At 35.8% G+C, this 14,222-nt stretch overlaps 1 protein-coding gene across 2 annotated transcripts in view; it reads left to right on the forward strand.

Annotated features, from left to right (window-relative positions):
* Positions 1–10,288, forward strand: part of Man1a1 (mannosidase alpha class 1A member 1) — a 169,089-nt gene extending 158,801 nt beyond the window's left edge. For both annotated transcript variants that reach the window (XM_026394091.2, XM_077801643.1), the window contains exons 12-13: positions 7,155–7,270; positions 7,640–10,288. In XM_026394091.2, the coding sequence (XP_026249876.1) occupies positions 7,155–7,270; positions 7,640–7,766 (243 nt within the window). In that variant the 3' untranslated portion in view covers positions 7,767–10,288. The remainder of the gene's footprint in view (positions 1–7,154; positions 7,271–7,639) is intronic.
* Positions 10,289–14,222: the final 3,934 nt, after the last annotated feature.

The following is a 14,222-nucleotide window of genomic DNA, read 5'->3' on the forward strand; positions in this document are numbered from 1 at the left end:
CAACTATTTGGGAAGGCTGAGGCAAGAGGATGGCAAGTTTGAGGCCAGCCTGGGCAATTTGTGAGATCCTGTCTCAAAATAGAAAAATTGCTTTGTCACAGAGTATTCCTTTACTGTTCGAAGATTTCTCTGAGTATCTGTAAACTTGTCATGTGTTCTTGTGTGTCATTTTAATTGTCTGTCATCTCCTGGGTCTTTTCCTGCTAAATATGGTGTATTTTCTTTCTAAACTAACCTATTGGACATTTTGTGTGCTAGAGGCCAGAGGAGGTGCCCTCCAGGATATGCATCAAACAATGTCTAATTTTAAAAGCTATTATTCTCAAAGAAGTGGGAGGAAATTCAGGGAATAAGAACAAGCAACTGCTTTAATTACAGTCTCATTCTCTAATGCTCTTTGTTAGACAGCTTTCTTTAAAAACTGTCCTTAGGAATAACTTCTCTCAGGAAATCTAAAATGAATACTGGCTTTGTGTGGAATTTAACTAATATCTTGGAAAGCCTTTGATGAATCTTGCTTATTATCCTCTTCACTTACTGTGTCTTATCATGAATCATCAGTCATTTTAAGTAATAACATTTTAAGTAAAAAAATGCAAAGTTCTCTAATTGTGTTCATTCAGTAGTAATTCCAATTTCTTTAAATTCCTGTTTCATTTTTTCTCTGAAAAAAAAAATGTGTTTAAATTGAAGTTCACCTAAGCTTTAGTGATAGGGAATTATATGGTCTTGAATTTACCAGCAACTGAATTATGAATTTAAGTCACATCTTATACTTCATCAAATCTAATACATTATAATTTGTAAAAAAAAAATCATTATTTAATATGCCATTAAGAAAGAGCAAGCAACACTACCGATTACAACATGACACACCAAGTTTATAGAAGTTAAAATGTGAGAAATGTTTGAAAGAGATGTAATCAAAAATGGGAGGAAATAGATCTGTTGCTAGCTGGGCAGGAAGCTTTGGTTTGCTTGATTCTTCAAGGGACTTGTTTGTGCAATAAAAAGGTTGGTTTGGGTGTTAGGATTTTTATCTCATATCAGCTCTTTAGCATAACGTAAGATGCAAAAGTGTTTCCCCATATCATAACACAGGATCCCCCCTGTTTTTGCTTCCAGTAACTTCTGCTGGAACTTGAGATATAATGGTGAGCAAGAAGCCTTAGAAGGCATGGCAGCACTTGCTTTTTTTCTGTGATACATCCCTTTGGTCTTCTGTTCCAGCAGCAGCCCCTGCAGACAGTACCCCTGTATCCTGGCAGCTCCAGACTCAAGCAGCCAGTGCTTCTGAGCTGTTTTTGACCTAGACTCAGTCTGGCTGCCTGGACCTGAAAGACCACATCTGGAAACCATGTTAGAGAAGGAGGAAGAATTTTTTTCCTAAGCAGCTGACTGTCTGGGTTAGATGGGGATGTTAGCCCCAGAAGCAGCCTTCAACCAATAAGGTTTTAATGTTTATGGATAACTGCCCTGGGCTTCCTTCTTTAAAAAATAATTACATGATGTACAAGATCCTGGGTTCAATCCCCAGCACCACAAAAAAAATAAAAAGAATTCTGCAATATTAGTTTCTCGGAGGGTTTTCTGGCAGAAGTGAGCCCCTACCCCATATATTTCATTTGCTCTGCTCCTGTCCCTGTTTCACTCTCTCCACTCACTTCCTGATATCACCTCCTCAACTTCCTGTTTCCAACCTTGTCTCATCTTCCATTTTTAAGGGACCCAAATTAAAACATAGGGAGTCACCTAGTTTGTGTTTCAACGACGACTCCTTGCCATGTCTTTGCCAGACGACTCTTCCTCATCAACTCAAGAAGTTTGCAACAAAGGAGAATGTACTACCTGATAAAGTAATTCATTCTGGTTTTGAATGGCTGAAGGTGTTAAATATTTGCTCCTCTGAAGCCAGAATTTACACTGTTCTGAGCTATGGGTTGGGGGAAGGGGTGGACTCTCTTCTACATCTCAGTTGCTTCATTATCTGAAAACAGCACATTCTTCCATCTCTTTACTTTCTTATCCATTCTCTATGTTCTGGTTTCCAACTGTGGTCCTTCAAATCTGCGCAAAAATGTCCCTCAGCCTGAAGTCAATTGTTCTTTTAGTCCATTTATAAACCCTTGGCCAATCCTAAAATTTTGGTCAAACAACGTTATCTATTCTAGCTACCATTGAGACATCTCTTATGCTCAGTACCTGTTTGGGTTTACTCTTCTTTCACTTTGTGAAGAACCATTCTTCTATCTTCCAAATACTCTTTTCCCAGCCTTCTGTCACTGACACACTTCATAAACCTGATTTGCATGTCTTAATTAAATATCTTAATAACAATGTCAAATAAGATATGAAAAAGTATGTAATACAGCAGGAAAACCCTGGAGACATCCTCCACAGTGAACAGAAATCCACTAATCAAGGTGTCCAAGCTTTTGTGAACTCACAAAAGTAACAGAAGTAACTTCCAAATGATATTTCTTTTGCTTTTTCTCAGTATCATAATAAACTATATTATATTTCTTGCAATTAAACATCTGACAACTTACAGATGAGCTTTATCAGGAATTAATTATCCATGCACATGCATGTAAATTACGAAGTCATGTATGCTGGTCTGTAGTAGAGGATAAAGCCTAAGTAAGGGCCAAGTGCAGTAGTGCACGTCTGTAATCCCAGCGGCTCAGGAGGCTGAGACAGGAAGATCCTGAGTTCAAAGCCAGCCTCAGCAAAAGTGAGGCACTAAGCAACTCAGTGAGACCCTGTCTTTAAATAAAATACAAAAAGAGGCTGAAGATGTGGCTCAGTGGTTGAGTGCCACTGAGTTCAATCCCCTAAGTAAGGCTTTTTCTTTTCTTTCTTTCCTCCTGGTTTTTTTTTTTTTTTCTTTCTCCAGATATTTTTCTGTAGTCACCTGAACCTAACCCTTTCCATGTGGTCATTCTGACTCTCAGTGATTTCGCTTTCCTCTTCCTGCTTCTGCCTCCCCAGGCTCAGTCCCAGTTTCCAAAGTCTTTTTGATATATTCATGCACTTGGATTCTCTGTTTTCTGCCCCTGAGTTTAAACCCAACTCTAGCAGACAGCCTTAGCAGCATTATTTTTTTTTTTAAATCTCCATGGATTAGTTATTCATCTAATCTGGTCAATGAGAGAAAGTGCTCTGTCTTCACAAACATGGTTTCTGACTTAGGATTTAACTGATGCTGCTTGCTGTTTTTTTACCGTGCCCCTCCAAACCCAAAATATGGTAACGTGGGGTCAGATTTGTCTTTTGTATTTTGTTCAGAGATTTAGCCATCTTCCTATATCCCCTTCTCTGTGATTAGCACATCCAAGGCACATATGGTTACCAATAATATAATCATTTACACAAAATCCAAGTGATCCCTGTACCAAAAGCCTGAGTTCCTGCAGCAGACTAGAGAACCCATGATCTGATCACACTGTGCTGAGGCACAAGACTGCTTCCCCTGTGGAGATATGGGTTCAATCTGGCTTGTGATGGAGGCCCAGGAAAGCTCCTTGTCCCCAGCTTCACATTCGTAAATCTTGAAATTTAGACTTTTGATATGAAGGTATTTCATCTCTTCAAAGTTAAGAATGCCTCTTTTGCATTTTCTCTTTTTAAAAATTATTTTTAATTTACTTAAAAGCTTCAAAAACTGAAAATTGCAAGGCTACTTTGACACTGGCACTTCTTCACCTTGTCTTATTCTTACTTATTCTTATAAGCCTGTGCTGATAAGATGTCCATTACTTGATCAGGGAACCTCTGAGGCCAAGTTAGGAAATGCAGAACTGAGGATTTGCTCTCCCCCTTACCCCCAAAGTTGACTGTGTTCTTGATTCTGTGAGGAGTATGGGGGAAAAAGAGTGAACAGGGTGAACTGGAAAGAAAGGCCTCTGAACATTGTCTGCAACCCAAAGCATCTATTTTTCTTCACAAATGAAGGAAGTTAAATATCTATAAACAAGAAGAAGGCTGTTTATCATGCCTGGCTCTCTCATTAGCTAATCACCAAGGAAATTCAAGGGAACAACCCAGAAAAGTCTTTATGGTTGAAAGAGTTTTAAGGAAATATCTGGAAACAGGGATTCATTATGGTATGTAATAAGCTTGCCAGTTTCTTTTAAATCCTGATTTTTTTTTCCTTTACAAATAATTTTTGGCCTATTCCGTGTATCTGATATTTGGCTTTTTATCAAAAAGTTCTTTTCTCAGAAAAAAAAAAAAGGAATGATGGAAAAAAGAAAAAGGACCTAAGAATTTCCATCTTCAGTCTTATCTCTGATTTGTCTTATTGTCTGGATCTTACAATATAATTGAAGCATCTTCTTAGGTTGATTATTCCTTTTTCTGGAGGATTTTAAAAGTACCAAATCATGAGAAATTTTCTTTCTTTATTCATATTACCTGCTAATTAGATTTTCTTTAACCTAATAATTAAATGCTTTTCCTCATGGACTCACATTCTTCCTTCTCTGCAACCAAGATGTGAAAAAATCGATACCCTCATTATCAGTGTCTAAAGACAGAAACTGAGCTCTTGGTGCAGCGTCCCTTCTCATGAGCAGCAAGGGCTGCTCCTTGTCTTCTCTTTCCTTTTTTCTGGATCCTATTCTTAGAGCCTTATTTTCTTCCAAAACCCTTTTCTAGCCAAGGAATTTTTTAAATTAATATGGCAAACTCAATCTGTGCTTTAAAAAAAAAATAGTATATAACTATACATGTAAAAGAGAGAGGGGTGGGGGAGGGAGGTTCAGAGTCATTCAAGGAAACTAAAAGAAAAAATAAAAATAACATGGGATACTAACAGTAAGTTTTTTTATTTTTTTATTTCATAATAAATATTAAAGTTTTAGTTTTAAACTTTGTTATTTGTCTGCATAGTCTAGAACCAAATTTCAGAAAGCAATTTTTGTGCAATGGGAATTTTTGTTTTACCATATAATTAATAGAATTAATAGGATGTAGTGAACAGAAAATAACTTGCCTAAAGGGAAATACGCTTGGGTATCTAGCAAAACCAGCAGTGTCATCTCAAAGTCCAAACAGCACAAAATATGATTTAAAGTGAATTGAAATTTAAATATAAGATCTGAAAAAAATAAAGCTCACAGAAGAAAACATTGGGGAGAAAGCTCCCTGACATTGGTCTTGAATTTTTTTTTTTTCAATTTGACACTGGGGCAAAGGCAACAAAAGCAAAATAAAACACGTGGGCCTACAGCAGATTAAAAGGTTTCCATACAGCAAAGGAGATAATCAACTAAGTGAAAAAGTGACCTAGAGAAAATATTTTTAGCCATATGCAGGATTTGCATCAAGGGTAGACCACATTTATAATGACGGTCACATAGGATGATAGCTCTCTTAGTTTGTGTAAGTACACTCTTAGTGTTCATACAACAATGATATCATCTAACAGTGCAGTTCTTAGAACATATTCCCATTTATTAATTGAGACTTTACTGTATTTGACAAGGATATAATATCCAAAATCTATAAGGAATTCATAAAACAATAATAAAAAAGTAATAATTCAATTAAAAGTGGTCAAAGGACTGAATAGACATTTGTCCAAAGAAGATGTACAAATAGCCAACAGATATATGAAAAGAAGTTCAATATCATTAATGATCAGGGAAATAAATCAAAATTATAGTAAGAATCTACCTTGTTTCTATTATTGGCTACTATCAAAAAATTTAAAATAACTAGTGTTCTCAGTAACGTGAACAAAAGAAAACCCCTCTTCATTTTGGTGATGCACGTTGGTATGACCATCATGAAAAACAGTATGAAGTTTCCTCAAAAAATTAAAAATAAAACTGCTGTAAAATCCAGTCTACTTCTAGGTATATACTTCTAGGAAATCAGAGATATCTGCACTCTCACATTCATTGATTCGCAAAACCCAAAATATTGAAACAGCCCATCATATTGAAACAGTGTCCATCAGCATATTGAAACAGTGTCGATCAACAGATGAATAAATAAAATGTGGTATATATATACACAATGGAATATTATCCAGTCTTAATAAAAAGAGAGAGAGAAGGGAAATACTGCCATTTGCAAGAACATGCATGAACCTGGGAGACATTATGCTAAGCAGAATTAGCTAGTCACAAAAAGACAAATACTGTATGATACCACTTCTATGTAGAACCTAAAAAAAAAAAAAAAAAAAACAGAAGCAGAAAGCACAGTGGTAGTTACAAAGAACTGAAGGGTAGAGAAGAAAGGGAGATATTGATCAATTGGTCAAATGTTACAAAATTTCATTATAGGGTGAATAAGTTGTAGAGATCCAATGTATAGTATGGTAACTATAACAATAATGTATCAATGGATTTCAGGTATTCTCACCACCACACACACAAAAATAAACAAGTGTGTGATACGTGATAGACATGTTGATTTGCTTGATTGTGGTAGTCATTTCACAATGTGTAGATACATCAAAATATCACATTGTACATCTTAAATATATGCAACTCATATTTGTCAATCACACATCCATAAAGTTGGAAGAGGGTGTATATTTTAGAAATAGTTACCAGCCCCATTTTTCTCATGGCCTTCCATTTTTTCTTCTAACCCTGTCATCATTATCATTAATTAGCACCCTATAATCAATTTTTTAAAGAAATAAGATGTGACTACAGTAGCAGCTGTTTGGGGTCCAGTGCACTTTCTCAACTAGTGGTTTATAATCCCAGTTGACATCAATAATCTTTCTGAACCAGGAATCAACAAATTTATTTTGTAAGGCCCAGAGAGTACTGTTTGGGACCATACAGTCCCTGTTGCAACTATTATTTTGTACTACAACCTGCCATTTATCCTGTGATCTTCAGTTTGCCAAATCCTACTCTAGACCATAGGACAAAATGGTGAAAATAAGTGAAAAATCATTCTAAAACTAATAAAAGTATTTCTCATTAGATAAGACATATTGCCTATACGTCCTTTGACTTTTCATATTTTATTTATATTTCTGCGTAATGGTTTTTAATTTTTTTCCCCTGAAACTGTTAACAAGCTTTCATTTAATCTGAATCTTTGTTTTATCAGAATTTAACAACTTAATAATGTAATTTATTGACAGTCATTTACTGAATTTTCCCCTTCTTCTCATAATTCAGGCCCTGGAAAATCACTGCAGAGTGAAGGGAGGCTATTCAGGCTTAAGGGATGTTTATTTCATTTACGAAACTTATGATGACGTGCAGCAGAGTTTCTTCCTGGCAGAGACACTAAAGTAAGTAAAAATTATTCTAAAACTATATGACTGATGTGCCTGACAGAACTTCTTTGTAGGTGTCTTTAGTGAACACTAATTCAAAATGTCATTCTACACACGACAGTAATTGCTTACAGGTGTGTTTCCAGTCATTCCAAAGTTCAGTGACTTGAGACTGCTTTGTGTGATTTCATAGACTGACACCAAAGGACAGAGTAAATTACTCCCTATTAATGAGGATATCCCTCACAGTTCTGATAGGCTTGACTTGTCCATGATGCTTCACAAGATGAGTACAGATGCTGAGGGTGTTTTCACTTTGTCTTTGTGGTTTTACAGCCTGACATGGTCTCTTGGGGCTCATATACTCACATTTTTTCTCTCCAGATATTTGTACTTAATTTTTTCTGATGACGATCTTCTTCCACTGGAGCACTGGATCTTCAATACTGAGGCACATCTTCTTCCTATACTCCGTGAAGATAAAAAAGAAGTTGAAGTCAAAGAGAAATAAAAATATATTTTATATTTTACTCTGCTTCATTCCCTTCACTGCATACCTTAATAATTTCTTTTATGGTATCCAGGCACATGATAAACTTTTATCAATAGGTCTGTGATTATTCTAAGTTCTAAAATTGTTTTGCAGTCTTTTATGTTTATTATCATAGGCATAAATGGACCTAAATTTCTTATTCCTTTATTATCTAGCCAGTAGATCCACACGTTTTGTTTGTATAGTATTTTTTTTCTCTCTTAAGTAACCTCTTATCTCTGCAGTTCATAAAATTGTGATATTATTTTCATTAAATTAATAGAAAGGTATACCAACGACCTCTTAATTACAATTTGATTTGACTGCAAAACTTTTTCCTCCTCTATGAGGAGATGATATCGCTTTAAGCTGTAATGTTTTGCCATGTTGCAAAAAGCCATAATAATAAATTAAATATTAAAAAAAGCTTTTTCCTTTTTGATTTTATGTTAATCTGGTTTGTCTATCCACCAGAGACAGATCTTATAACTGTGACAGCCTCCTTATGCGGGTCTATCGTTCTTTGATAGAATGTCTTCTAAAATACTCATTCACATTGTAATTCAAATTAGAAAGTCATCCCAGAAGAATCATCTCATGTTGACCTCATTTCATGGGAACTGCAATTCCAATTGCAGTATATTTTTGTTGGTTAATTATATTAGTGTTTCCTGAGTTATGAATTTTTTTCTTTACTTTTAATGCCCTGTGTCATCTTTCTGGATCGTGTATTGCTTGATTTCTTCCATACCACATAGCAAGGTGAGCTCTGCTATTAATGAATTATACTTTTTTCAAGGGAAACAATTCAACTATTAATGTTCTAGCTTTTGCTTTTAACTGAATATGTAAAGAAATTTGGTTTTGAAAGAAAGGGTGAGAATTTCGTGTAGCTATTAGTTCATTTGTTTACCTTTGTTTTTTAATTTTTCTCTTAAGAAGAAAGAATTCCATTCTGCTGAAAAGACATGAAAATGGCCCTTTCTCAAATGTAGTAAATTTCTTCATTTCAGTTTATAAAAGTAGGAATGACTTCGTGAAGGAAGCTTTGCCAATTTGTCTATTCACTGTCCATTAAGGAAATTTAATAAACTCTTAGTCAAATAAGAATATTGTGTATCTACTATGGCTAAGTTCTATGTAAAGATTCCAACTTAGAAGCAACATATAGAAAAGGACACTCCCAATTCCCCAAATTTGATCTGCAGCGGATCAAAATAATTATATATTTCTTGTAAACTTTCAAGTGTTGAAACATGAATGGTTTTCTCAAGAACAGAATTTGGTGACATTTTTGTGTTTTCTTATCATATTGGCAGGGTGAATGGGCTAATGTGATGATGCACAACTAAGGTACAAAGGCTTTGACCATCTAAATTTTCAGTTTCAATGATCAGGTAAATCAGTACAACCCCATGAATTAGGCTGAAGGATGTGACATTGCTGCATTTGTAGTTTAAAAACTCTAATATCAGCAATTTCATCTAACTCCAACCTAGTATTTTTAAGAGAATTATTTTCTTAACTCTCAATAGACAATAGTCTTAGCTAATTCAGCTTTTGAAAGTGTTTCCAAAGATTTCCTTTGTCTTACAAAACCACCTTTTATTTTCTTTCAATGTTGCACTTTAGTATATGTCAAAGAACAAATTAGTGAAATTAGTAAATTAAAAAGATTCTTTAGCACATCATTATGACCACATAAATGTGCCTCTGTGACCCAAAATAACTTCCCAGGTCTTCAGCCTGCCTACTGAAATGAGTGGATAACAAAAGTTCTTTTTTCCAAAAGCTTTAAGGTAAAATATTAAAAATCACTGCCAAAATTAGGCCATATGTATTTAGATTATAATTTTCACATCACTGTCCTTGGATCAACCATTTAAATAATTTTTTTCATTTCAATTTTATTTGAAGAAACACACATATTTCTGCAGCAGCAGATAGGATATTAAAATCAGGTTGTGTGTACGAACACTACACTGTACCTTTTGTGTCCTTGTTTAAGTAGACAAGAATCTGTACTCCATGTTGCTGTGCCAATGGCAAGAAGTGTTTTCAGTTCTAGAACTTGGATTTTTTTTAACAGAAGATCCAAAGCACCAAAAATGTATACAAGGAATTAATACTATAATAATGTAATTTAATTAAAATTATACTTTGTATTACTTTAAACAACTGAAGTCTCTAGGTAGACACTGTCCTTCATTCATTCCCAACAAAATTGTGCAGTTGAATTTATATATGTATTCACATCCTTAAAAGATGAACAATTAAAATAACACTTAATTTTGTGTTTATGCAATATGTTTTTGATATATTTTGTGCACTTAATAGTACACATGTAAGTTGTATGCCAATTTACAGAACTCAATGACTTCTTTATCATGACTTTTTCATGTGTATTACCCACTTTTTACATTGTTTTTGATTTGTACATAAATCCATTCTGTCATATACAACTTTATATAAATCTCTAATGTTATGGGAAGCATAATAGATTGACACATAATTTTTAAAAGTTATATTTGTAAGATTTCTCTATTGTGAATAAAGTCTTTTAATATATCTCCTCCTGTATTATATTTTTTCCTTTTAACTAAGTTTTCATATGCTAGGGGTGAATGTATACAGTTGCAAACAGAAATTAGATCCTAATAGCAATTTTGTAAAATACCTAGAAAATCTTTGCAAGGAAACATTTCCCATTAAAAACTTTACATTGCAAATTATTTTGTGTACATAGCCTTTGGCTAATCATGTTCCTTTATTAAGAGTCTAAAGTAGGTTCAATACCAGGACATGAAGGGCAGAGGTAGGGATTAGTGTCAAAAATGGCATAAAGTCTAATGCATGCTCTTAAATTTGCACTCCAAGGAGATCAGTCTAATCCACCCCACCCCTAAAACAAGACAAAACATCTTATAGTTGTGTTATGTTACAAGTTAAATGCTGCTGTACAAATTCAGAGGAGAGAGAGGTTCATAACTTTGGGGTGTTCAGAGAGGCTTAGTAGAAAACAACTTGGGCCACAGGAGGCCCTCCAGGAACTTTTGAAAAAAGCCTAGGTTTTAAATTTTTATTTCTTTTTTTTTTTTTTTTGGTACTGGGGAATGAATCCAGGGGCTCTTACCCACTGAGCCACATCCTCAGATCATTTTTGTATTTTATTTAGAGACAGGGTCTCACTGAGTTACTTAGGGCCTCGAAAAGTTGCTGAGGCTGGCTTTGAACTTGCAATCCTCCTTCCTCAGCCACCCAAGATTCTGGGATTACAGGCATGCACCACCATGCCTTGCTCTAGGTTTTATAATTTTATTTTGTACTTTTTTCAGACATTTTGGTTGCAGTTCTTGCCACCTAGAACTCTCTTTCTCCAATGTAGTATAGCTTATTCTTTTAGGTAGCTAGTCAGCCAGAAGTGAGTGAGCAGGAATAAGATAAGGAAGGCCCACTGGAAACCACGGGGAGCCTTATCTGACACATAAGCACCTGGAAGATGAGGGCCTGATACGTTAAAGCCTCCCCCAGCTAGGTACATGTCCTCCTGAGGAAAAACCATTGTTCCAAGATCAGGTCACCGACTAAGTGTCCTGGACCCTCCCTATCACCAAAACTATCACCGCCCCTCATTCAGTTGGGAAACTGAAAGAAGAGCCCCAGATCATGTACACTCACAAGACACTAATTCAAAACAAAACTGTAAGTAAATAGCAGAAAGATCAGTAGAGTAGAGGGAAGGAAACAGGGAGGGAGGACTGTGGGCAGAAAAGGAAGTGATGGGGACTGAATTAGAACAAAATCATATTCTGTGCTTTTATAATTATGTCAAAATGAATCTTATGTACAACTAAAAAGAACCAATACCAAAAGGAAAAAAAAAAAAAAAGCTTGCTGAGGGTTATTCAAAGGGTAATAAATGGATTTAAGGGGCAGGAAATTGAGGCAAAAACAGGGACTCAATTGCTCTCTGCACCACACCATTGGTCTTCGCATTGGTCCATGCAGTTTCTATGCTGTCAGTCAGAAGGCAGACTTGGGTGGAACTCTGGAACTGCCCTGGGACCCCCCAATAAAACTGTCCCTTCCCTCTCCGAGAGGACCCACTCCCTCTCTTCAGGGCGTCCCTTTTCTCCTTTCCTATCACTTCTAATAAACTCATGTCTGTTACTCTGAAGGACATGTCTGAAATCTTTGTGGTCTGTGAGTGTAAGCATCAGGGTGAAGAGGGGGATCTCCACGCTGCCTCGGTTGTAATGATTTCCTTACCTCATTCAGGTCTGTCTTCAACAGTCACCTTTTCAGAGTGGTTTCTTTGACAAATCAATATCAACAATTTCCCACAACCCTTTTCCCTTGCCCTATTTTATTTTCTACTTAGCATGGCTATATTATGTATTTACCTCCTCACTTGTTCATCGCCTGTCTCACCTCGTATTTAGTGTTTAAGCCCCATGGGAACAAAGACTTTATTTGCCCCCTACCACCACCAACATCTTTTTATTTCCAGTGCTTCCACAGTACCGCAGAACCTAGCACATGGTAGTGATAGGGGACAGACAGATGTGAGTGGCAGGTACAGGAGGTCACAGGAATAATTCTATAAAATGGGCCTATTGTGTTCACCCCCCTCATGCTTTCATTTTTAAAAAAGCAATTTTCCTACAGCCCTGCTGGCTTAAGCCCACAGGATATGTTACGTTCCTCAGCAAACTCCATGTTATCTGCAGGAGAAATGCAGGCCCAGAAACACCAATGACCAGAAGAACACAAGTTACTCTGAAGGGAGTAAGGGGGACTTTTGTGACCCTTACACAGACCAGATCCTGGAGCTCGGGAGATAAGGATAATTCTCCCTAACCATAAAATCTGTAAGAACAGGTTCTGATTAAAATTGGTCAGCATGGGCCAAAGTGACCCACCTAGAGTGGTCATGGCAGCAAGGACTTGAAAGCCTGATGTGATCCTGCTCTCAGTCAAAAGTGAAAAGGTCAACCTGGGCAGGACTCTAGAAATTTCTCTGAGACTCCCAATAAAACTAGAGGGCAGGGACACACCATCCCTTTCCTCTCTTTCATTTTCCCCATCCCTTCTAATACACTCATGCCTGTTACTCTGACCGACATGTCTGAAATCTTTCTGACTTCATTGCAAGAATGCAGGTAGAAAGGGAGCCTTCATACTGCCTCAGTTTCCCAAAAGGCCCCAGCCTTGTAGCAGTTTGGTGAATGAATGCATGAATGAATGAGAATGATTTATATTCAGAGACTTTGCTACAAATACTTGCAAATATCTTCATCAGCAGTTTTCTTTTCTATGTTAAAGTAAATTCATATTTGGGACTGGAATCAACTTTCAACTGATTTTTTTTTAAACACTTATATCATTAAGGTATAACTGCGTAAAATAAAAATTTAAAAAAAGAAATTATAAAGTAAATCATGGTTCCTCCCATATAGAGTTTTTCAGTGTTTTTGTTTAAATAACCTACTCTTATTTTGTATGACTGAATCTCACAATCTCTGCCTCATATAGAAATTAAAAAAAAAAAAAAACTTGATGTCATCAAGCAAAATAACAGTTTTCCACCTAACAAAAAGTTAGTCAAATGGGAACCTTCTAGATTCAACTATTTGTAACACATACAGCATTAGTTGTGTTTTCTCTGTTGATGACAAATTTATTAAAATTTATTCTAAGCTTGTTTTTTATTTATACTAAGCATCAGCTATTCCTACAGAAATGGCAATTTGGCAGCCAATATATCTAATTTCTGATAATGATATGTAGACAGTTATTTTGAATTTTAAGAAAAATTAGCAAGATAAAGATTTTCTTCATTCAGGCATGGAGTTTATAACTCTAATTGTCATTCTAGCTCCTTAGGTATTTCCTGAAATGTGCAGGTGGCATAGGGAATCTTCTTAAAACTCCAATTTAATGATCCAAAGGCTGATTTCTGTTTTTTTCCAGGCTCATTCCATTCTCACTAGCCAAGGCCTGAGTCATAATTTTCAAGAAATGTTTGCCAGGCATTGGATATGCATTTAAAGTATTAGAACTACGTGGGAGTCTAGACAGCATTTAGCCCAACTCAGATATGAAAAAAGTAGGAGATTTTCCATAAGTTAGAAACAGTTTTGTATCCCTGTTCTGTGTTCCCAGACACAAGGATGTGATAAGATTTTATGCAATAATAAAGACTGATGTATGAAAACACAGGTGTGTCCAGCTAGCCACTCTAAAAGTACAAATTCAGGGTCCACCCTCAAGAAGGGGTCTACTGCTATCTTTCTCTGTTGAGGTGAGGCTACAGAAAAATTAAGTGGTTTTTTTTTCTATCTTTTTTTTTTTTTTTTTTTTTTGTAGCAGGGATTGAGCTCAGAGGTTCTTAACCACTGAACCCATCCCCAGCCCTTTTTCTTCTTTCTTTGA

Source organism: Urocitellus parryii, chromosome 8 (assembly GCF_045843805.1).
Source record: "Urocitellus parryii isolate mUroPar1 chromosome 8, mUroPar1.hap1, whole genome shotgun sequence".
NCBI lineage: Eukaryota > Metazoa > Chordata > Mammalia > Rodentia > Sciuridae > Urocitellus > Urocitellus parryii.